This window comes from Xyrauchen texanus, chromosome 48 (genome assembly GCF_025860055.1).
Source record: "Xyrauchen texanus isolate HMW12.3.18 chromosome 48, RBS_HiC_50CHRs, whole genome shotgun sequence".
Taxonomy (NCBI): Eukaryota; Metazoa; Chordata; class Actinopteri; order Cypriniformes; family Catostomidae; genus Xyrauchen; species Xyrauchen texanus.
Genome location: NC_068323.1, coordinates 7,746,539 through 7,772,568, shown reverse-complemented (window position 1 = coordinate 7,772,568; position 26,030 = coordinate 7,746,539). Strand labels below are relative to the sequence as shown.

General features: G+C 37.7%; 1 protein-coding gene across 3 annotated transcripts in view; it reads right to left on the bottom strand.

Annotated features, from left to right (window-relative positions):
* LOC127639579 (hepatocyte cell adhesion molecule-like) overlaps positions 1–25,146 on the bottom strand; it is a 29,588-nt gene extending 4,442 nt beyond the window's left edge. The window contains exons 1-7 of one of the 3 annotated variants that reach the window (XM_052121662.1): positions 25,075–25,146; positions 21,363–21,443; positions 19,102–19,184; positions 4,510–4,848; positions 1,016–1,324; positions 510–638; positions 322–389 (exon numbers count right to left, since the gene is read on the bottom strand). In XM_052121662.1, coding sequence (XP_051977622.1) covers positions 322–389; positions 510–638; positions 1,016–1,324; positions 4,510–4,804 — 801 coding nt within the window. In that variant the 5' untranslated portion in view covers positions 4,805–4,848; positions 19,102–19,184; positions 21,363–21,443; positions 25,075–25,146. Of the gene's footprint in view, positions 1–321; positions 390–509; positions 639–1,015; positions 1,325–4,509; positions 4,849–17,712; positions 17,991–19,101; positions 19,185–21,362; positions 21,444–22,650; positions 22,668–25,074 lie in introns of those variants that run through there. The other 2 variants (XM_052121661.1, XM_052121660.1) reach the window with 2 other exon arrangements.
* Positions 25,147–26,030: the final 884 nt, after the last annotated feature.

The window sequence follows — 26,030 nt, the reverse complement described above, 5'->3', positions numbered from 1 at the left end:
CAAGATAAACTGTTTAAACTGTTGAAGTTTATTGTCAAGCACATCTCAGTTAGTTTAATTGATCAACACTGATCGGCCATTGATAGAAGGACGTTTGATTGTGCTACTGTTCAGAGATGGACGTGATGACGCGGTCTGTGATAAAGGTCGATTCTTTCAAAAAGATTATTATTTTCTTGATGCATGAATGGTGGAAGCACACACTGAATGCATCAATACAAGCAGACACAAATATTATTTCTCTACTGACGCTGAACTTTTAACAGACAGACAGACAGAAAGACAGACAGACACTGTGCACACAGCAAACTGGTTTCTTACCGTATTGTGAACATAATGTGCACAAAGGTTTGGTTGAGCATAATGTATCTCATCTTCATGAGATTGGACTGTTTGAAAAATAAGTTTATATAATATAAGTTAACTATAAAAATCATTGATGAGATTTGATATTATATTTTGGCAGTTTTTGGAAAACAAAAAATTTATTTGGTTACAATAATACTTGCCCTCTTGACTTGCTTGTTTACGATCTCTGATGTACCAGTAAATCACTCCAGAAACTGCAATTATCACCACCAGTGCCACAACTCCAGCAACTATCAGTGATGATATGAGATATGAACGTGATATCTGATCTGTAATGGACAAACAGAAAACAGTCATTAGTGCAAATGAGTCCAGCCAAGACACTATGAATCATCAGCAGATCAGGGAGAGAAAATATGAACAAACTAACATTTAAAACATTTCACCACTGAAGTCATAATTGTGAAACTCAGATCTGCCTTTGATCAGAGTGTTTGATCTAAGAGTCAAACAAGACATTGCAGGAAGATTCCCAAAAAACTACTAAAACTGTGTTCTTGAGTTCTTTTTGAAAATATATTTGACACAGTTCTAAATCACATGACGAGTTACAGCTCATTAAGATAAACCTGCACAATGTTCCTGATGTCCTGCATTATTAATAATCAAGACAGACCAAGAGACTCTAATATCACCACTGACACACCTGAACACATCTGACAGACTTCATTAATGTTGAGATGTTTAGTCTGGTTTCTGATGGGATTGTTGACCACACAGCTGTAGATGTTGTTCTCCTGATATTCCACCTCCAGAGAGAGACTGCTGTTGAGATCAGACACACTGATGGAGGACAATAAACTGTTTCCTTTGTACCAGGAGAGAGTCACATGTGTCACAGTCACCACTGAACATTGAAAGACACATTTTGGGCTCAATGATCTTCCTGATGATGATGATGATGATGATGAACAGATTGAAGAGTTGTTGATAATGACAGGAACAGGCAGAGGAGCTGGAAAGAATGAGAAAAAAAGTTCAAAATGTCATTTTGGGATGAACTATCCCTTTAATATCTCTATTAGTAAATAAACTTCTAGTGACTAGTCAGTGGTGGTTTTGTATTTTACACTGTGACCTGCAGGGGGAGCAATCGCAGTTCAGTGATCAGAAAGAAAACATTGACTGGAGGTGCGAGACGGGCAGAACTCTTGTAGCCAGCGCACCAGGCCAACACGCAACTACCCCCAATGCAATTGTAGACATCAAACGGTCCACTGCACCTCGGGGACAAGCCGACTGCTCAAAAAATAAGAACAGGCTGACCCAGCCGCAGCCTCTTCTCTTTTTTTCTACCCAAAAGGAAAGAAATAGTTCAGCTGGGGGCCATATAAGGTCCACATCAGGGGGTGTCCCTTTAAAGAGGAAGACACATCAGAGACCACACCCCCAGAGAGGGGGGGCTTTAAAATGGGAATAAGACGTATGGTCTAACAGAGTTCAGTCGGAAGCACATCATGTGGAAGGGGCCCATGGTACATCCTACCCGAAGGGGGGTAGGACTTACTATAAACATGGTGACAAAGAGGCCTCTGTCCAAGGAAGATGCAGTTTACCAATGGGGAAACTGTTTTGCGGAAAAATACATCACACAGGGTTATCAACGGGATAACCAACGCACGTGGAGCACCTAACCCAGTACAGAGCCTAACTGAAACAAGTACTAGGCTAGTGGCGAGTTTCTCCAAAAACTCACCAGCCACTGGGCTGAGGAGGAAGGACATCCAGTGTCCACACTCTTGTCAACACGACTGGGAGAGGGAGCGCACGTCTTCGCTTCAATGGAGGGGAAATGCGCTATATGCAAGCAGTACACCCGGCCAGCTGTCCCAAAACGTACCTGTTTGAACTTGACAAGGCACGGGATGAAACCGGCTCAACCCGGAGGTTGTAGAACCTCGCAAAGGTGATAGGTGTTACCCAGCCTGCTTCCCTGCAGATATCTGCTAAAGAGGCGCCGTAGGTCAGATCCCAGGTGGAATGGTCGCGCAGCCCAGCAGGGGGCGGCACGTCTTGGGTATGGTATGCCATAGCAATGGCGTCAATGAACCAGTGGGCGATCCTCTGTTTGGAGACAGCGCTTCCTTTTCGCTGTCCACCAAAGCAGACAAAGAGCTGCTCAGTGCTTCTAAAGCTCTTCGTGCAGTCTAAGTAGATACGCAAAGCACACACCGGCCACAGCAACGCCAAGGCTAGGTCTGCCTCCTCCTGGGGCAGAGCTTGCAGGTTCACCACCTGATACCTGAATGGAGTCCTGGGAACCTTGGGCACATAGCCCGGTCGGAGTCTCAAGATGACGTGAGATTAACCCGGACCGAACTCCAGGCATGGTTCGCTGACAGAGAAGGATGGGTCAGAGAACCAAGTCCGGTTGGTTCCAATAAGGAGCCACTAGCACGACCTGGTCCTCATCCTCCCTGACTTTGCACAACGTCTGAGCAAGTAGGCTCATTGGGGGAAATGCATTTTTGCACAGCCCCAGGGGCCAGCGCTTCTGTGCCGAGGGTAGCCTCGGTCAGAGAGCACCAGAGCGGGCAGTGGGAGCATTACCGGAAAGCGAACAGGTCTACCTGCGCTTGACTGCATCAACTCCAAATTTTTTCGACCACATGAGGGTGGAGTCTCCACTCTCCTCTGAGTGTGACCGCCACAACACCGCGTACGCTGTGCTGTTGAGGTGGCCCGGGATTTGAGTGGCTCGCAACGACTTGAATTTCTGCAGACTCCAGAGGAGGAGACATGGGCAAGTTGCGACATTCGACGAACGCGTAGGCCATCTTGACGGTTGATGTATGCAATCGTCGCTGTGTTGTCCGTCCGGACCAACACATGCTGGACCAACACATGCTTGCCACGAATCAACGGGAATAGCCTCCGCAGGGCAAGTAATACCGGTAGCAACTCGAGGCAGTTGATGTGCCAACACAGTCACGGGCCAGTCCAAGGACCGTTGGCTGCGTGCCTGTTGCACACAGCGCCCCAGCCACCCTTGGAGGCATCCTTCCGTGAACCCGCCATGAGATGGGCCGGTGGTCTCATCCCAGAACTCGACCGGGACATATGAGCGTGCTGGGGAATGGATGGTCCGTGGGGGGTTTCACTAACCGACTCTGCCTCATACCCGTAGGTAGATGGACCGAGCCGAGCTACCTCAACGTAGCCATGGTCATACTCTCACAATGAGGGCATGAACCATCCACGAACACCATCTCCACGCGGCAGTGATCATGGCCGTCAGAAGCGGAGAGATAGCAACCGCAACCAGGAACAATACACAAACGAATAGGCATCTTGAAAAAGACACTTTCGTAGTGCCACTCATTTAGTAGAAAATATTTCTCTCTTAGAGAAAATATACTCTTTTTTTTGCTGCTGAAGCGCCCAGGGGTGTTTCTCTGCACAACACCAGTGCGAGAGGGAGAGAACCGCAGCAATGCACCATAGATACCAACAGCTCGTTAGAGCGAGAGATGAATGGATCGGCAGAGTAGATGAGCTCTGTGAAATACAATCGCTTGGCTCCAAAGAAGAAACCTGAATGTGGCTTGCATTTCCGTCTCCTTATGTACCCGTATGTCCAGGGGAGTGGCATGCAAATTTCACTCGCCAATTTTCATTGGCCTTTTCTCAAAGATCAGAGATGTCTGGGGCTCCCAGGAGCGACCCTTAGTGTCACTACATCGACACAATGTCAAGTGAATGACAGAAGGAGAACCTCATTTGCTTGGCTCACCCTGACCCTGCAGTGTATATATTCTCAGTTATGAAAGTCTTGGTCCATACTAGTTTATTCCACTATAGAACTCCACTAATGGGGATCTTTCTTGTCCGCTGCTTTTAACCTACATTGAGGCTCTTTCTCATGTTCCCCACACAACATCATCCTGGCGGGAAATTCAGTGAAGAGTGATGCCATTACATTAGGTTACTCCCAAATAATTCATTCATATTTTGCATTATTTATATAATGACATATCGCTCCATGAATTGACTTATTAGCTCATTAATGAACTGAAGAGAGTGTCCGATTAATGAGAACTCAACTGTGCAGGACTGAGAAACTCTTATTTTATATTTATCCATTTTTGTTCAAGAATTGAAATCAGTGAACACAAATGACACATGACGGGTCGAACTCACCGTATACAGTAACACTGAATCTCTTGTATGAAGTTCCTTTCTTACTGATGATCTGTAGTTTATAAAGTCCAGAGTGTTCGATTCTGATGTTTCTGATGGTGAGAGATCCAGTCTGATCATCCAACTGCAGTTTGTCTTTGAATCTTCCATCATCATCATCATCTATAGAGCTTGAATTGAACCGTTTAATGATTTCAGCTATACGAGTGTCTTGAGGTCCAAACATCCACAGTATCTGATCCTCTCTCTGTATTTCAGTAACATCAGTGTGTAGAGTGACAGAATCTCCCTCCATCACCGACACTGACTTCAATCCATCCGTATCAACACCAAACACACCTGAAGAACAAAGAGAAACATTTAAATGAACAATCAAACAAATCTTGTCAATGACTAAAACTACATCTTAAAATATCTGGGGTTATTTTGTATCAAAATGCAGTTTTGTGCCTGTTGGGTCATTTTCACTGACAGTAGAAACAAAACACCCCAATAAACACCTGCAACTGTCCAAAACATTGTTAAAGTGGATCATTTTTAAGAGTAATTTTTTCTTCTGTCCCAAAAGAACATTTCTGAGGTGCATGAATGAAATTAATGTTCAGATTGAATCTGTATCTTTCATTCATTACATACCCATTATAAATACAAATGAAAAAGCAACTTGTCTGTTTTTAGCAGTTATCTGGTGAATTATTTACTAAAACAAAGTGTTTTTTCTTTTAAAAGAATGCATCATGCATTAGGAATATCATCAATATCAACTTTTTCAGTCAACGATTATTTCTCTCTGATCTGTATGAAGTGAAAGTTCACGTAAAACAACAGATTAACTAGAATGATGATCTCATTTTAGTCCGCTGCATTAAAACATACCTTAATTACCTTAATGCCAGTTTTCATCTGTGGAACACAAATGTAGATCCTTTAATGAAGATATGCCTGTTTGTCCATACAATGCAAGTGAATGGTGACCACAATTTCAAACTCCAAAAATGACATAAAATAATCATAATCTGTACATCTCCAGTGATGTAATCCACGTCTTCTGAAGTGATCTAATCGATTTTAGTCGAGAACAAACCAAATTATAACGGCTTTTCTACTGAACATCTTGTCATTGCAGTCTCTACACACCTTGATTTAACTTTCTCTTGACATGCACCGAGCGCTCGATGAGTAACTGCAGTCGAGCTGGAGATCATGACTGCTGATGTAAGGATTTATAGTGAACAAATGGTTCTCATCCAAAACCGGATTAAACCAGTGGAGTCATATGGATTACTCTTATGCTGCCTTTATGTGCTTTTTGGTTTGCAACCACTTAAAGGCAAAGTTTGCAACGACTTAAAGGCGAGTAAATTATGAGAGAATTGTCATTTTTGGGCAAACTATTCTGTAAATATAATTTAGCCACTTTCAAAGAAATAAAATGGTCAGAAAGAGTCTTCAGTTTTTACTTGAAGGAGATTTTATATTAATTAAATAAGTATATTAACTGTGCCATGGTCATGGTAACAAGCCATGGTCATTTTTATTAAGAGATATTCTTGTATTAAAATTACATTCTGATATAAAAGGTCACAGATGATGTCGACGTTTGATAACAGATGCTTAGTTTTTAGATTTTAAAGGGGTCATGACATGATGAATCAAATTGTCCTTGATCTTTTAAAATATAAAATTTTATTGCACTGTAAAAACATCCTGTAAGTTTCAGAACTCAAAACTTCCTCTTCACAGCAAAAACAGCGTTTGTTGAAATCAAGCTGCCAAAATGGCTTGTTTTTTATTTCCTCCAAATTGTGATGTCACTATGGTCGGCATTTGCATCTAACCGCCTCCACAACTACACAACAACGCCTACTTTACCTTTAATAACTTCTGTAGCCCCTCCCAGTTGTGCTGAGCAATGAGATGGTCAGTAGTGATGGGAAGTCTAATTCATTTCCACGATAAGGTTCTTTCGGACAGTTTGTTTCAATGAGCCAGTTTAAAAAACAATTCTCGAGACCCATTAGCAAAGATTTTTGTAATTATTTAAAAACTAATGGATACAAACATCTGTAGGTTTATGAATGTTTTATACACTACTGCCATTAACGTTTCAACACACAGCAAGTCCTCGGTAATCCTCTGGAAATTTCAACAGTTAGTGGGACCGGCCCATTCGGTTCTTTTTGAGTCAGACACTTTCAATTCAGTGTGTAGGTTTGAAATGTACATTTCAAACAGGTTCTTTGGTTCAATCCAGTATATTAACTCATGAGAGTCACCTAACCTGTATGAGGCCAACTCGTTCATTTCTAACTCTGTCTCAGGATTCAGTCTTCTACTCGTCTGCATTTAGTTTCATTTTAGTGTGTTGTTTCTGATACATAAGTAAACCGTAAGTTAATGAAATTCAGATTCTTTTAAATATCCATCACAGTTAGCTACACAAGTTACTACTGCAACTAACTTCAACACACAGCAAGTCCTCGTTAATCCTCTGGAAACTTCAACAGTTCATGGGACCGGCCCATTCGGTTCTTTTTGAGTTGGACAGTTCGACGTGCTGCGTTGCCAGAACAAGTGATTCAGATGTGCATCTTGCGTCATCAACCTGGAACTACATTTCGATTCAGTTTGATTCTGTGAACCGACTTGATAAGTCACGTATTGAATCATCTCAAAAGATCAAAATCACAACAGTGGGTGTTTACTGTCAAGTCTTAAAGGAGAGGCATCAAAATTGAGCGTTTCTGACAGAGGGTCAAAATTAGGGTGGGAAATTATATATATATATATATAAATTAATGTTTTACCAATATATGAATGTTTTTTGTGCAAACAAAACCCCCTTGTAATATTAATTTTATTAATATAATGAGTGAACCTCATAATTTTATAAAGGCATGTCATGACCCCTTTAATGTAGAGAAAAACACTGACAGTAACAGATAACTGAATGTCACACACTCGTCTGCATATATGAATTAAGTATGATATTAAATAACAGAAGGCTAAATTGTATTGATTCCTGTGGAGAAGAGAACTGCATGTTGCAGCAGCATTACCAACAAAACTATCAAACCAAAAATACACCCAAATATCAAAGCAAATACTTTTAGATTAGTTGGATAAATAGATTGTGATACAAATCTCACTGAAGTCTCAAAAACACGGCGTTATTTCTGCACACATATCAGGGACCTTTGCAGAATTAAGTGTGTAATTTTATTATTGATCATCTGAACAGTTTAAATATGGGACAGAACACATGTTGGGCTAAACTAACACCGCTAATGGGTTATTAAACCCAAATAATGGTTCAATGTTACAGGAATATTGGGTTAATTTGATCTCATAAGTGGGTTAATATTTTCAGATTGTTTTATCCTGAAACATTGTAAAATAAACCACACCATGAACAATTAAACATGTTCATGTAACATGTGTAAACATGTTAGCTCCTTTATTTTGCATTAATATAAATACATGCAATAAGTACAATTAAACACATTTTACAAACGTTTTAATAAACAGCATCTAGAACAATAAAGTAACATTTATAATTCATGTTAAATACAGTAGGCAATAAAAACATGAAACATCCCAGATGTGTATGACTTTCTTCTGCTTCTAAAATTATTTTATTTTGTTCAGAATATTTCAGCGGTTTCATTTAATTTGAATAATGGCCAGAAATGTGACGCTCCAAAAAGCAGATAAATTAAGCATTAAAGTAATCCACACGACTCCAGTGGTTTAATCCAGGTCTTCTGAAGTGATATGATGTGGGTGAGAAAGATCAATATTTAAGTCCTTTTTCACCATAAATCTCCACTTTCACATCTGAAAGTAAAACAAACTGGTGCCACGTGTGACTTTCAGATGCTAAAGTGAAGATTTATAGTAAAAAAGGACACAAATATTGATCTGTTTCTCACTCACACTGAACATATCGCTTCAGAAGACATGGATTAAACCACTGGAATCATATGGATTACTTTTATGCTGCATTTATGTGCCGTTTGGAGCTTTGCGGTTTTGGTCACCATTCACTTGCATTGTATGGACCAACAGAGCTGAAATATTCTTCCAAAAACATTTGAGGTGTTCTGCAGAAGAAAGAAAGTCACACATATGGGATGGCATGAGGGCGAGTAAATTTTAAACTCTCTCTTTAAATATTACTTATAATTTTAGCATCTATTACTAGAAAACTCTTTATGTAATGATTTAATCAAATCTATCAAATAAATTAAATCAAAATAAGCATTAAAATGATCTGTGTGCAGGCTTGTCTTGTTGAGTTTAGGATGAAGGGAAATAAATCCGAGACATCTCAGTCTGAAGGAGGTACTCCACCAAATTTGTTCCAACCTACAAAAACACAATAAATAAAGTAAAAAGGTTCAAGAAAGATGTAAAAACAATCTGACAGTCATCTGAATGTTTTCCACCGAGGATTGACAGAAAGAGCAATTTACATCAATGTCTGATTTATATCGCTTAAGAAAATCTTTAGTTGGGATGAACTTATGAATCAATTTAAACAATATTTATTTTATTTGCAAGCAGATACTTTTGGGGCAAAGTCCATACTTGATCCCAAAACACATTCTCTACAATGTTATTCCAGTAAGGTATTATGAAAGAAACTGTTACTATCTCTCTCTGTAAAAGAGCTTCATTTTACCATTATTAAACTGCACAGTTTAACATATATTGTCAGATAAATTCAAAGAATGTGGAGATGGCCATGGAAAATTCACTTCATTGCAGCAGCAATGACACTCCAGAGGGAACTACATCAAAAACAATTGCAAATTCTTTAGTACTTCTGTAAAATAAATCTGTGTAGCTATAATGTTTAGCACGTGGGTTAAATTGTTTCCCAAATAAAATAAGATTGTTGTTAAACCAATTATCAAAAAAGAGTGATTTATTTTTGTAGAGAATGTTCTTATTATTCCTAAAATAATTTCTGTTGTGTTTGTATATCAGGGACAAAGCCAAAAACATCTGCTAATGAAAATTGGACAATTTATTTGGGATCTTTGTGACGTCATAATTACAAAGTAAAAGAAAACTCAAGCCATCAACTTTAGAAAAAATATAATTAGGGATAATGTTCCAAAGAGAGTTATTAAAAAAGTGCTTGAGCCAATTAATATAAATGTATCGTTTAAAGTAGAGAAGTCCAAAATAATTAAGTCCCAGCTGCTTAATTGGCTTCATCATCACATACTTATTAATAAAGTGGGTTTTAATTTTCCAAACAAAATGGTATAAAATTGTACCAAAATTTGAACACCCCTTTATCAACCTCCAAGGACAGAGATGCGTAAGTGAGTCTGGACAAACCTTCAGCTTCATTTAATTGACGAGTTTAACTTCTTTTGGGTTTTCTCTATAATGGGGTCAAAATTTAATCTACACCTTGTAGTTTGGTGTTTATTAATTATTATTCCAAGGAATGTAATTTGATCTTTCACTGGATAGTTACATATAGAGGGAACATCACACTTTTAAAGGACATTAGTTCACATTTATTAACATTTAAATAGAGACCTGAAGCTCTGTTAATCAATCTTAAAGCAATAGGGATTTGGGAAGCATCGTTCAAAAACAATGTGGTGTCATCAGTCAACTGGCTAATAATAATTTGTCAATTGTCACACGATATAAATTACTATTGGAAATCTGAGGAGCCAAAAATTGGGGATATAGGACAGCCTTGTCTTATATGGCACAATACATTGAATCTTGGTGAAGTTCCAAATTTTAATTTAACAGAACTACTATTATTCCAATATAATGTTTTAAAAATCTTTTGCAATAGTTTTAAAATATAAGTTGATCAAGTGAATCAAAGGCTTTATAGAAATCTAAGAAAAGCAAGTAACTCTCATTAGTGATGAGTTCATTATTATCCAGTAGATCTAAAACTAACATTATATTGTTTGCATTATGATGCGTTTCCATAAATACGGATTGTGATTCGTCAATTATAGAATAAAGAACATCTTTAATTATTTTTGCAAAAATCAAAGCTAAAATTTTATAATCCTTATTTAAAAGAGTAATCGGTCGACAATTATCTAAACATGCCTGGTCTTTATTAGTGTTGTCACTGTACCAAAATTTCAGTAGTCGGTACCAATACCAGTGAAATTTCACGATACTCAATACCATTTTAAGTACCAAAGCAAAACACAAAAACAGGTTACTAAACAACACGTGGACGTTTACTGTCAAGTCTTAAAGGAGAAGCATCAGAATTGAGCGTTTCTGACAGAGGGTCAAAATTTGGGTGGGAAATTATAATGTTTTACGTATATATTAATTTTTTTGTGCAAACAAAAACCTTGTAATATTAATTTTAGTAATATAATGAGTGAACCTCATAATTTTATAAAGGCATGTCATGACCCCTTTAATGTAGAGAAAAACACTGACAGTAACAGATAACTGAATGTCACACACTCGTCTGCATATATGAATTATGCATGATATTAAATAACAGAAGGCTAAATTGTATTGATTCCTATGGAGAAGAGAACTGCATGTTTCAGCAGCATTACCAACAAAACTATCAAACCAAAAATACACCCAAATATCAAAGCAAATACTTTTAGATTAGTTGGATAAATAGATTGTGATACAAATCTCACTGAAGTCTCAAAAACACGGCGTTATTTCTGCACACATATCAGGGACCTTTGCAGAATTAAGTGTGTAATTTTATTATTGATCATCTGAACAGTTTAAATATGGGACAGAACACATGTTGGGCTAAACTAACACCGCTAATGGGTTATTAAACCCAAATAATGGTTCATTTTTACAGGAATATTGGGTTAATTTGATCTCATAAGTGGGTTAATATTTTCAGATTGTTTTATCCTTAAAACATTGTAAAATAAACCACACCATGAACAAATGTGTAAACATGTTATGGTACATTTTCGGTACCAAAGCAAAACACAAAAACAGGTTACTAAACAACACTCTTTAACCTCTTCCCAATCCTGTAAAATTAGCCTAAAACGCCTAATCAAGGCATACCCGAAGTAAATTTAAAGCTGTTCTTGAACCGTTTGGAGTACATGCATGGTTTTGGTCACATTTGAAAGGGGGCACTCTGAAGTTTTTTCTCCAGCTGTCAGAATTACTGTAAGTGCTACTGATTTTGAGTAATAGAAGTTTGAACACAATGAAATAGAATTTTTTTTTTCCGCCTGAAATTTTTTTTGCATACAGATGCCTGCAGATGACTATAACTTGTAGCTATTAGCTTGAGAACACAATGGGATCACAGCATGAATCCTTACCTAGTCCAGGTTCAAATGTTATAACAATATCATAAAAATGAATATTTTACACATGTTTTTCTAAGGGTACACCCAGGCGTTTTACAAAAGTGCCTTTTGGATACTCCAAAAGGTCACTTTGGAAACCCTAGGACAAAAGGCTGCAACTTTTGAGCGCTTCAGCGTACAGTCATAATTTTGGGCTCTAATGAAAGATGACACTTAGAGCTATCATATTCCATATCCAGATCCACTATTAGTTTTGCTGACACAGAGTAACTGATGCATAAACACATTAGAGTGCCTTTTCCCTTCTTGAAACTAAATGTTGTGCATATAAAAGAGTCAAAACTAGTGCTATGGTGGACAATTTGTTTATATAAAAATACACAACAAACTATTTACATTAATTTTTACATAAAGTATTTACAAACCATTATAAAATTGTACATGTTTCTAGCAACATGCCAGTCATTGTAGCAGTCACATTTGTGTACAAAGCACATAGGCACAACACAGGAGAGTACTTCACTGGTGTCTTTGCATGACACTGCCTGCACTTCAGGCGACCAGCGGTGCAAGATTTGGTGATGTGCAACGGCCTGTGATGTGCTCTTCAGTGGAGCAGGAGATACTGGGTCTGGCTGTGGAGTGAGACCCCAACTCTGCCATGCTCCTCAGCAAGGGTCTCTCTGAAAGCCCTCCTCTCTTGATGAGGTGCTGTCCTGCTGCTCCACTTTATGTGGCCGCTTGCTGAGTGGGGAGAATAAATAAATGTAATTTACAAAGCTAGACACAACTTTTCCATCTTTTCTGTATTCTATATATATATATATATATATATATATATATATATTAGTTTTTCTTTTCGAGTGTGTAAAAATGTATTATTGTATGTATATTTACTGTAAATACTGTATACTTTGCCAATGTACTATGGAACAAAGAGATGGGCCTACACCTCCCCCATCAATTCAGCATTGTAACAAATAGATGGCCCTACACCTCCCCACCTCCCGCATTGTAACAAATAGACTCTCAAACATATATTCTTATTTTCAACTTATATTTATTGATTTATTTACTATATATATATATATATATATTTACAGTAAATATACAAAACATCTATATAGCATGTCAATAGATCTGAAACAAACAATGAACTAAAAACACGCACAAGCGGTTCAAACACTCACTGAGGAAACACACGACAAAGGGTAATTACAAAATGTGTATTCATTATTCAAACTAAAAGCTTATTTATCGCGGAATATACAGTAATATATGTTATAAACACAAGAAAACACTTACTTGTCCAGAGCCATGTCTCATCTCTCCATCTGCCTCTGAATCATCTGTATTGTTTTCAGAAATTTCATCTCCAAACTCAGAATTTTGACAATGAATGCCTTCTTATATCAGCATCCTGGGGTGAAAATCCTGTTTTTAGATCCGTTTCACCATATTTAAATCGCCAAATGTGTAAACAGTTCCAAAGCAGCTCTGCATGCATTTCTGCTGAGGCCTACAGCAGTGGGTAAACTTCGAGGAAACTTTGCGCTAGGAATAACAGAGCCGTACTCTAATCGTTCCACTAAAGCCGCATATCACTGTTTTCAGAATTTCATTGGCTATCACGATCGTCAGTCATTTCCACTCTTCAATGTAATTGGTTTGATCAGTAAACAAAGGAAAGTGGGTATGCCCTTACACTTCGACACAGATGGTGGTTGGGTATTGAAGGCTGTGGACAGGACATGGAAGCTCCTATTGGGTCAAATGAGGTGTCAATCGAAAGGTCAGAGTGCGTGCTTCCATTTTGATACGGATATAGGAAATGTTTACATCTGAACTGAAGTTATTACGGTAATATGTGAAAGATTAGGCACAGCTGCCAGGTGCTTTGAAATGATGCAACAAGAGTCTGTGGATATTTATTGATGTAATAATGTGATTTGGACTAAACATTTTACTTGATTTGATCATTTGGACATTTGACAATGAAACAACACCGTTTTTGTCGGGAAGTTATGGCTCAGTGTACAACTATGAGGCATCATAGGTGAGTTGCCTAAATTTTGTTATTGGTTGTTTATATGTTGGTGGTCTGACAAAGATATAGATTGTACCTGCTGTTGTGATTGTATCTTAAAATGGTTTATATCAATAGAAAATCAAGAAATGTAGCTTTCCAAAGATATGTGGCATGTGTACCAATGTAACACACAGCTGTTTTGTTTATCGCATACTTTTATTTTGTACATTTAAGGGCCCGTCCGCGGGCCTAGATTTCCATGGTGTTAAATAACAAACTTAACAAATTAACAGCTGAACTATGAACAAAAATATGCCATTGTTCAGTTTTGTTATAATTCAAAAATAATATATTTAAATTAAAGTGTTCTCAATGTATGCTTAAAGTATTTTTGAACACTTATATAAGATTTGCTTCAACTTTTGCAACTTTTAATTTAAATGTTTACCAAGTACTAAAAAACAAAACCTAAATAAACAAGCATACAATAGAATTAATAAAAAACAAATTTCCAAACTAATGTGCAAAGTGCTCTCTTATTAATAAAGCTGCATTTTGCCATTTTTCTTCATGATAAGAAATGCATATGGACATATATATAGATATTCTGATTAAATAAGTTCTAATCTAGCGGCATTAAGCGTGCGCGCGCGAGGGACGAGTCTCTCTCAGCCAGGTACAGTTTCAATCTCTCCCCCTTAGATCGGGACATTCGCGCAATTTATAGAGAAGCACCGACCACACAAACCTAACCTATGAATTTCCAAACCTGGCTTTTTCCACTTTTCTGTTCGACAAAGCCGCAGCAGCTTTGCTTGTCGTCATCTTTTGCTTGTAGCGTTCGAAAGTTCCTGCCTCTGCACTCGGTACTCCGGTACCTCCAGAAATTCTGGTATCGCAAATAATTTTTTGTTTGAGTACAGACTTGTTACTGGAGTACCGGTATTTTTGACAACACTAGTCTTTATTGGGTTTTGGTACTAAGGTATTGATCCCTTGTGTCATACTTGGTGGAAGTGCTTCCATTTCAATACTCTGCAAAAACCTTTAACAAGAAAGGGGATAAATGTTCAGCAAACATCTTCTATAACTCCGGAGAGGTTAAAACATCACAGACCAGACTTTTATTATTTTTTGAATTCGTAAGGGCCTGTAAGATTTCCCTTTGGGAGATTGTTATCGCAAGCTTCATTATCTTCTGCTGAAATACATTTATTTTGACTAATTGAATCAAAAAATAATTGCGTGATTTTTCACAATATCTTGATTATCTAAATTATTATAAAACTTGGAGCAAAAAGATGCTTTAGGGTCATCAAGAGCCCCATCATTAGTTCGAAGATGGACAATTGAAGCATTCAAAGCATTAGCTTTTCCCAACCTAAAACAGTAGGATGCATTTTGTTCCCCTTCTTCTAGCCATTTGTTTCTAGATCTAACATGGGCTCCCTTAGCTCTTGATCTATACAGTTCATCTAAGTTATTTTGTAGTCTGAAGTATTTATATGTTTGACTGCCAGATAAGGGCTCCTCAAAAGATTAAGAGTTAGTTGTGAAAGAACTTCTATATTGCTTCCAAACCTCCTTAGAAATTTCCCTAATTCATATTTTAAAAGCTCCAATTTCACACATGAGCCTTTTGTGTCTCTGTTCCAGCACATTTTGAGTTCATTAATTTGCTGCTTCCACTTATCATCATTAAGGAGGGACCTATTTGACCTCCAGAGCGATGCTTTTGAGATTTTCAAGGTATTATTTTGGGATAAACATACTGAAATATAAATGGCTTTATGGTCAAAGGACTGTTGCTAATAGTAACTGAATATTGTTTCTTCTTAATATTTTAGAGATCAACCAATAATCAATTCTAGATTGTTTCGAACAGTCCTTGTTACTCCAGGTGTTTTGAGATTCATCTGGATACATTTTTCGCCAAATTTCAATCAATCAAATTTGTCCATAAATGTTTTTGAAGATATTGTTTTCCTTGGTGGGCACCTATATAACATATTATTTATTGCTATATTAAAATCACCACCTAGAACCAGAGAGGCAGTAGGGGATTTGCTTAACGTGTATTAACTTTTTTGATCTAGAACATTAAAATGAATACCGTTTTCTGCAACAGAATTATACACATAGATGTTAACAATAATCACTATAAATGTATCCACTACAACTACCATTAACACAAAGTGTCCTGAAGAATCGTTATTAGTTTCCAAAATGCTCCCATTAAAATTGTGTTTCAAAATCCCTACAGCAGAATATTCTGACCCATGTCCCAGCCATATAATAAACATATTCTGGGTCCAATTGGCATTATACAGAATAACAAAGACAAGCTCACGAAACTAACAATAACACTTGATGTCATATGAGCCGTCCAGTTCTGATTCTGGAACTGTATCTTTATATTTGCAGGTGTACAGTCATGATGTAATAGATAAAACACTGGCACGAACCTTAGTTTCTGTCCTTGAGGAGATCCTCTCACTTCTGAAGATCCCAAAAGCCCGAGTCAGGTGATCCTCAGATGGGCTGTTCAGTCTCGTCGGGAGGAGAAAGATATAACTGCAGGTATTGATCCTAAACTATGGAAGATATAGGGAGCCCCTTACCCAGGGGTGCCCAATACGTCGATCGCAAAGGCAATGCTGGGCAGTAGCATCGCAATTTCGCGCTCTTTTCTCAGAAGCCCTTAACCTGGTTGTCATGGCAACTGAATAAACATACTCGCCATCAGAATAAGGTAAATGCGCTGGCTATTGTAATCTATTGTGCTGTAGGTGTTTTGGGTTTAGATAACTATATCAACATTGAACATTATTATATATTTTTTTTATTCATTAGAAGATGAATTCCATGTAGGGATACATGCAGTAGTCCCAACAAGCATTTTCTTATTTTAAATGAAACTGTGCTTTTTTAGTTGGTAGATCTTATTGAGTTGGTCATTTAAAAGTAGATCATCACACAAAAAAGTGTGGGCACCCCTGCCCTTACCTAACCGTGAGTGATTTAAAAGCAATTTCACGCTCTTTAAGGGACATTCAAAAACAATCCGTCACCGGATGAAGATGTGAGATGTAATTAAATCATTTACATTTAAATTGTTCTTGGACATTTGTTTTATTCCGGCATAAAACACGGCAACTTCTGAATGTCTGTCCGGAGAAACATGTTTTTGTGATCGGATGATGTAGTTCCAGCATCTACCAGCAGGTGCTCATGATCAGTGTCCCACCGGCCCAACACTGAGATTAGATGAAACTGAAACCAGCATTGGGTCAGTTTTACATTTCCTTTGTCTTCATCACCCCTGCTGGGGACTTCTGGAAGTGTCGATGAGTCGAGATTGATTTGAGTTTTGAGAAAGGGGAATGGGAAAGAAAATGTGAAAGTCTTGAGAATCGGATTGTGTTTTAGTATTTTCTTTATCGAGAATTAACAAGAAAATACAGATGATTTTCATTCTCCGAGTTTTGATTTAATTTTTCATGTCACGTTTCTCTTATTTTTACTTGTGTTCCTATTAATTAGCCTTTAAATTGTATATATTTTTAATTAAACCTTTTTATTAACCCATGTGAGCTTTCCAATACGAGTTTGTGCTAAATGACCCGTCCGGCTGGTAAATGTGTCCCAACATGTGTTCAATGTCTCCTCAGCGCTCACAAATATTGATAATCCTGCAGTTCTAGAGTTTATTCTCGATCAACAGTTCAAATGCAAAATAATAGTCTGAAAGTAATCTTTTAGTTGTTTTAAAGGTCTTTGTGTAATACACTTCTGTTTTGAATAAAGAGTAAAACATTTGTTTATATTTGTTTGGCTCATTTATTGAAAATACAAATTTCTCACCTTTCGCGAAACACAGGAACAGACCGAAGAATTCAAATATATGAATCATATCCAGAACAGTTCGCCACAATTCATCTTCATCATGAAACTCTTGTTTTCTTACGTGCGCGTGTTTAATAACATCCAAACAAATATTTGATCAGCGGTTTCATTTCTCAAACCGATTAAACTTCGACTGGAGAAGTGTCCATTTTAGCCAAGTTAGAAACTGCACACTTAAAACAAAATGCATTAAAGAGCGCTGAGCGTACCGCGACCTGCGTCCCATCTGCCGCTCAAACTGTGTGAACCGCCAAACATTATACAATCCACTGGGAGTGCCAATCCAAGTCTCGCGAGAGTCTCAATCGCTGTTACTAAGTTTAGTTTGGCTAAGGTTAGATTTAGTGGTAGGGTTAAGGTTTGGGTCAGGTTTAGGATTATGGGTTGGTTGAAGGTTTCTGTTGTTTTCAATAGTTTGGTGAAGTTGTTTATTCACTAAATGTTTAAATAGGTTTACTATTAAAGGTGCATTCAGTAGTTTGGAGCCAATTGTGTAGATACACTTGGTTATGCTTAGAACATTGTTGTTTGGTCACACGAACAGCGAAAAGAAAAAGAAAGAGCTTTATTGCCAAGAATGCGTAAAGACACACAAGGAATTTGTCATGGTGACAGAACGGTCTTTAGAAATAACGTGAAACGTAGACAGTCTCCAAAGATTATTGATATGTACAATAATAATCTGTTCTTAACAGCAGAATAACGTTCACTTGATTTCTGACATTTGTTTTTGGGCAAAACAATTATATTATAAGAGTAAAAATAACTTTAGAAATTACCTCAAACTCTGACATTTTCCAGATGCAAATGACATTCCAAAGCTGACGGGGGCAGCAGAGACGATCATGCTGATCCACAGCAAAAGATGGCAGTATAGCGACTAACACCACTGTCGTATCGTTACTTAAAGTACATGAAGAAGAGCGATGCTAACACTCAAATATAAGAAGGGAATAAATGTATTATGAAGCTTGGCTGGGACAGATTGGGGGGCTCGTCACCCTTCTCTAAGGAGAGTATATAGTGTCTTAATAAGATCCACTATAGATTATAACATTTGTATATATAGTTCAGCTTCTGCATCTTTGAAAGAAGGAAGAAGTTATCCAATCCCAGGCATTAAGAATTTGTTGTGGTGCATTCAGATCTTCACCAGCAGCTGCTCTTCATGTGGAAGTGGGAGAAATGCATTTGGAAATTCGCTGGTTACAATTGAAAATGGTTTATTGGATATCAATAAAAGCACATAGTTAAAGTCATCCTGTAAAGAAAGTTCTGGACAACTGTTGGGAACATGAGTATTCCCAGTTGGTGATTTTCAGCTGGAATGCAAATAATGAGGCTCACCGAATGTTGAAGTAAGCCCAACAGTGGCACTGCCAGTGTTACCTCACTGGATGTTTCCAATGGCATCACTCGATTTACAGTTGCTGGAAAAAATAAACGACAAACAAAGATGGGTTTCTAAGGACATGGTAGTGAGGCAATATACACTCACCTAAAGGATTATTAGGAACACCATACCAATACTGTGTTTGACCCCCTTTCGCCTTCAGAACTGCCTTAATTCTACGTGGCATTGATTCAACAAGGTGCTGAAAGCATTCTTTAGAAATGTTGGCCCATATTGATAGGATAGCATCTTGCAGTTGATGGAGATTTGTGGGATGCACATCCAGGGCACGAAGCTCCCGTTCCACCACATCCCAAAGATGCTCTATTGGGTTGAGATCTGGTGACTGTGGGGGCCATTTTAGTACAGTGAACTCATTGTCATGTTCAAGAAACCAATTTGAAATGATTCGAGCTTTGTGACATGGTGCATTATCCTGCTGGAAGTAGCCATCAGAGGATGGGTACATGGTGGCCATAAAGGGATGGACATGGTCAGAAACAATGCTCAGGTAGGCCGTGGCATTTAAACGATGCCCAATTGGCACTAAGGGGCCTAAAGTGTGCCAAGAAAACATCCCCCACACCATTACACCACCACCACCAGCCTGCACAGTGGTAACAAGGCATGATGGATTCATGTTCTCATTCTCTTTACGCCAAATTCTGACTCTACCATCTGAATGTCTCCACAGAAATCGAGACTCATCAGACCAGGCAACATTTTTCCAGTCTTCAACTGTCCAATTTTGGTGAGCTCTTGCAAATTGTAGCCTCTTTTTCCTATTTGTAGTGGAGATGAGTGGTACCGGTGGGGTCTTCTGCTGTTGTAGCCCATCCGCCTCAAGGTTGTGTGTGTTGTGGCTTCAAAAATGCTTTGCTGCATACCTCGGTTGTAGCAGTGGTTATTTCAGGCAAAGTTGCTCTTCTATCAGCTTGAATCAGTCGGCCCATTCTCCTCTGACCTCTAGCATCAACAAGGCATTTTCAGCCCACAGGACTGCCGCATACTGGATGTTTTTCCTTTTCACACCATTCTTTGTAAACCCTAGAAATGGTTGTGCGTGAAAATCCCAGTAACTGAGCAGATTGTGAAATACTCAGACCGACCCGTCTGGCACCAACAACCATGCCACGCTCAAAATTGCTTAAATCACCTTTCTTTCCCATTCTGACATTCAGTTTGGAGTTCAGGAGATTGTCTTGACCAGGACCACACCCCTAAATGCATTGAAGCAACTGCCATGTGATTGGTTGATTAGATAATTGCATTAATGAGAAATTGAACAGGTGCTCCTAATAATCCTTTAGGTGAGTGTATAGTTTAAGGGTATTATTATTGTATACAAATCTATACTGTTGGTTCAAAGGATCCAGAGTCTGGACAAACAGCAGCAGTGGTAGTTATTCCTCAGTTTGACTATAAAATAGGGAAAATAACATCTAATCATTGATCTGTTTACTCATCGGAAATGACAGCAAAACTGTTGGCTCTTCAGTGGGTGGAAGAGGTTCAGCCACTAAATGTGGTGATCTGTTCTGACCCTCTTTCTGGCCTTAACAGCTTAATGAATGGGAAATCTAATTCTAGACATGAAATTATTTTTGAAAACATTCAGACATTGTTTAGAATACAACAAAAAGGGATAAACATTCTTTCTGTGGCTGCCGGCACACGTGGGGTAAAAGGTAATGAACTAGCAGATGAAATGGCTAAACTGGCATTAAAGTATCCAAAAATAGATATTAATGCACCACTGAGTAAAGCGAAATTAAAGGATTAATTAAAGAGAAGATGTGGGAAGAAATGTGGACCCAGGAGACAAAGGGAAGACATCTATATGGAAAGAAAAAAGATGTAGGAAATGAGAGAGTAGTTTGTAGCAAAAGTAACAGTAATTGCATGACTCTGTATCGGACACACTGCATTGAACCAGTTACTATTTAAGATAGGAAAGCAAACAATGGATTGTGCAATAATTGTGGATTACCAGAAACTGTTGAACATACTCTATTTGAATGCATAAATTATTACAAAGAAAGATCTCTGCTCGGAGAAGATGTTAAAGCCATATCCATAAATAGTTTAACATTACAGAACTAATTGAATAACAATTCAAAAGTGACTAAGGCTGTATTAGTTTACCTAAAGTCTAAAGGCTTTAGAAAAAATGATATTCAGATTAATAAATTACATTTTATGTAGGCGTTCTTACCTCTCTCTTTTCCATCTTTTTATTTCCTCCTTCATCAATGCCTCATACTCCATCCCAGTAGGTGGCGTAACTGCACCTGTGCTGCTTTGCCAACCGCCAATAAATCCAAAGAAGAAGAAGAAGAAGAAGAATGCTAACGTTAGCTAGAGAAGTACTTTAATGTTGTTGAAGCTTATATTGGTCAATATTTACTCGTCATCAGAATGAGGTAAATGCGCTGGCTATTGTAATCTATTATGCTGTAGGTGTTTTGGGTTTCATTTTAAAACTGAATGATATCAACATTGAACATTATTATATATTTTTGTATTAATTAGAAGATGAATTCCATGTAGGGATACATGCAGTAGTCCCACAAGCATTTTCTTATTTTAAATGAAACTGTGTTTTTTTAGTTGGTAGATCTTATTGAGTTGGTCATTTAAAAGTAGATCATCACACAAAAAAGTGTGGGCACCCCTGCCCTTACCTAACCGTGAGTGATTTAAAAGCAATTTCATGCTCTTTAAGGGACATTCAAAAACAATCCGTCACCGGATGAAGATGTGAGATGTAATTAAATCATTTACATTTAAATTGTTCTTGGACATTTGTTTTATTCCGGCATAAAACACGGCAACTTCTGAATGTCTGTCCGGAGAAACATGTTTTTGTGATCGGATGATGTAGTTCCAGCATCTACCAGCAGGTGCTCATGATCAGTGTCCCACCGGCCCAACACTGAGATTGAAACTGAAACCAGCAGGTCAGTTTTACATTTCCTTTGTCTTTATCGCCCCTGCTGGGGACTTCTGGAAGAGTCGATGAGTCGAGATTGATTTTAGTTTTGAGAAAGGAGAATGGGAAAGAAAATGTGAAAGTCTTGAGAATCGGATTGTGTTTTAGTATTTTCTTTATCGAGAATTAACAAGAAAATACAGATGATTTTCATTCTCCGAGTTTTGATTTAATTTTTCATGTCACGTTTCTCTTATTTTTACTTGTGTTCCTATTAATTAGCCTTTAAATTGTATATATTTTTAATTAAACCTTTTTATTAACCCATGTGAGCTTTCCAATACGAGTTTGTGCTAAATGACCCGTCCGGCTGGTAAATGTGTCCCAACATGTGTTCAATGTCTCCTCAGCGGTCACAAATATTGATAATCCTGCAGTTCTAGAGTTTATTCTCGATCAACAGTTCAAATGCAAAATAATAGTCTGAAAGTAATCTTTTAGTTGTTTTAAAGGTCTTTGTGTAATAAACTTTGTTTGTTTGCCTTATTTATTGAAAATAGAAATTTCTCACCTTTCGCGAAACACAGGAACAGATCGAAGAAAACAAATATATGAATCATATCCAGAACAGTTCGCCACAATTCATCTTCATCATGAAACTCTTGTTTTCTTGCGTGCGCGTGTTTATTAACATCCAAAAAATTCACAAATATTTGATCAGCGGTTTCATTTCTGAAACCGATTAAACTTCGACTGGAGATGTGTCCATTTTAGCCAAATTAGAAACTGCACACTTAAAACAAAATGCATTAAGAGTGCTTAGCGTCCTGCGCCCCCATCTGCCGCTCAAACTGTGTGGAACCGCCAAACATTATACAATCCACTGGGAGTGCCAATCCAAGTCTCGCGAGAGTCTCAATCGCTGCTACTAAGTTTAGTTTGGCTAAGGTTAGATTTAGTGGTAGGGTTAAGGTTTGGGTCAGGTTTAGGCTTATGGGTTGGTTGAAGGTTTCTGTAGTTTTCAATAGTTTGGTGAAGCTGTTTATTCACTAAATGTTTAAATAGGTTTACTATTAAAGGTGCATTCAGTAGTTTGGAGCCAATTGTGTAGATACACTTGGTTATGCTTAGAACATTGTTGTTTGGTGACACGAACAGCGAAAAGAATCAGAAAGAACTTTATTGCCAAGAATGCGTAAAGACACACAAGGAATTTGTCATGGTGACAGAACGGTCTTTAGAAATAACGTGAAACGTAGACAGTCTCCAAAGATTATTGATATGAGGAACAGTAATAATCTGTTCCTAACAGCAGAAGCAGGTTCACTTGATTTCTGACATTTGTTTTTGGGCAAAACAATTATATTATAAGAGTAAAAATAACTTTAGAAATGACCTCAAACTTGGACATTTTCCAGATGCAATTGATATTCCAAAGCTGACGGGGGCAGCAGAGACGATCATGCTGATCCACAGCAAAAGATGGCAGTATAGCGACTAACACCACTGTCGTATCGTTACTTAAAGTACATGAAGAAGAGCGATGCTAACACTCAAATATAAGAAGGGAATAAATGTATTATGAAGCTTGGCTGGGACAGATTCGGGGGCTAGTCGCCCTTCCCTAAGGAGAATATAAAGTGTCTTAATAAGATCCACTATAGATTATAACATTTGTATATATAGTTCAGCTTCTGCATATTTGAAAAAAGGTAGAAGTTATCCAATCCCAGGCATTAAGAATTTGTTGTGGTGCATTCAGATCTTCACCAGCAGCTGCTCTTCAAGTGGAAGTGGGAGAAATGCATTTGGAAATTCGCTGGTTACAATTGAAAATGGTTTATTGGATATCAATAAAAGCACATAGTTAAAGTCATCCTGTAAAGAAAGTTCTGGACAAGTGTTGGGAACATGAGTATTCACAGTTGGTGATTTTCAGCTGGAACGCAAATAATGAGGCTCACCGAATGTTGAAGTAAGCCCAACAGTGGCACTGCCAGTATTACCTCACTGGATGTTTCCAATGCCATCAGTTGATTTACAGTTGTTGGAAAAAATAAACGACAAACAAAGATGGGTTTCTAAGGACATGGTAGTGAGGCAATATATAGTTTAAGAGTATTATTATTGTATACAATCTATACTGACGGTTCAAAGGATCCAGAGTCTGGACAAACAGCAGCAGTGGTAGTTATTCCTCAGTTTGACTATAAAATAGGGAAAAGAACATCTAATAATTTATTTGTTTACTCAACGGAAATGACAGCAAAACTGTTGGCCCTTCAGTGGGTGGAAGAGGTTCAGCCACTAAATGTGGTGATCGGTTCTGACTCTCTTTCTGGCCTTACCAGCTTAATGAATGGGAAATCTAATTCTAGACATGAAATTATTTTTGAAAACCTTCAGACATTGTTTAGAATACAACAAAAAGGGATAAAAACATTCTTTCTGTGGCTGCCGGCACACATGGGGTAAAAGGTAATGAACTAGCAGATGAAATGGCTAAACTGGCATTAAAGTATCCAAAAATAGATATTAATGCACCATTGAATTAAAGAGATGATGTGGGAAGAAATGTGGACCCAGGAGAGAAAGGGAAGACATCTATATGGAATGAAAAAAGATGTAGGAAATGAGAGAGTAGTTTGTAGCAAAAGAAGGGATGACAGTAATTTCATGACTCTGTATCGGACACACTGCATTGAACCAGTTACTATTTAAGATAGGAAAGCAAACAATGGATTGTGCAATAATTGTGGATTACCAGAAACTGTTGAACATGTTGTATTTGAATGCATAAGTTATTACAAAGAAAAAATTCTGCTCGGAGAAGAAGTTAAAGCCATATCCAAAGGGATAAATAGTTTAACATTACATAACTTATTGAATAACAATTCAAAAGTGACTAAGGCTGTATTAGTTTACCTAAAGTCTACAGTCTTTGGGGAAAATTATATTCAGATTAAAAAATTACATTTTATGTAGGCGTTCTTACCCCTCTCTTTTTATTTCCTCCTTCATCAATGCCTCATACTCCATCCCAGTAGGTGGCGGAACTGCACCTGAGCTGCTTTGCCAACCGCCAATAAATCCAAAGAAGAAGAAGAATGCTAACGTTAGCTAGAGAACTACTTTAATGTTGTTGAAGCTTATATTGGTGTTGGATATTGTGTTTGACGTTTGAGAACAATCCATAGGAAATAATTGTTACATTAGCCCATTAAACTGATAATTGAACACCTTTACTGAATCATCCATACAACATGATGAGGTCATGTGATACAGTGTAACATACTGATCTTTGTTATTTTGATGTGTAATGTGTTCAGTTTCTCATAATATTAAATATTATTAGAGAGCTTTTTCTTGGTATTAGACCTCCTTAGATGTCAATTGGTATTATTAGTTGACTGCCACATAATGTATGATATGTATGATATGTAATGTACAGAGTCTTATTCATTGTGAAACTGTGTTTTCTTAATATCATGATTCACACTGAAGGCCTAGACTGTAAACGCACAGGCCGCGGCTGTTAAAATCTAACATCATATTTTCATGAATCGTTGGTATATTGTGCCCACATCCGCATGAGATAAGATGTAATCTGAGATGAATAAGATGTATATGGACCTGAAATACCTGAAAGTGAAAGAGAAGTCATGACATGACCACAAGATGAACTCTTAGAAAGACAAACTGACACAGCTACATTAAAATATACAATAATTTAGCACACTTTTATCTAAAGCAACATACAAATGAGGAATGATAAAACACAATCGATTCACTATTAAAAGTTACTGGACTATGAGCATGCAAATAAATTAAGAAAGCGCAACGGACCAGGATATGATGTCACACGCGAGTGCTTCTAATTCTAATAAATAAATAACAAATAATAGCACATTCAAATCTTTAAATATCCTATCTACTCACTTTTATAAATAA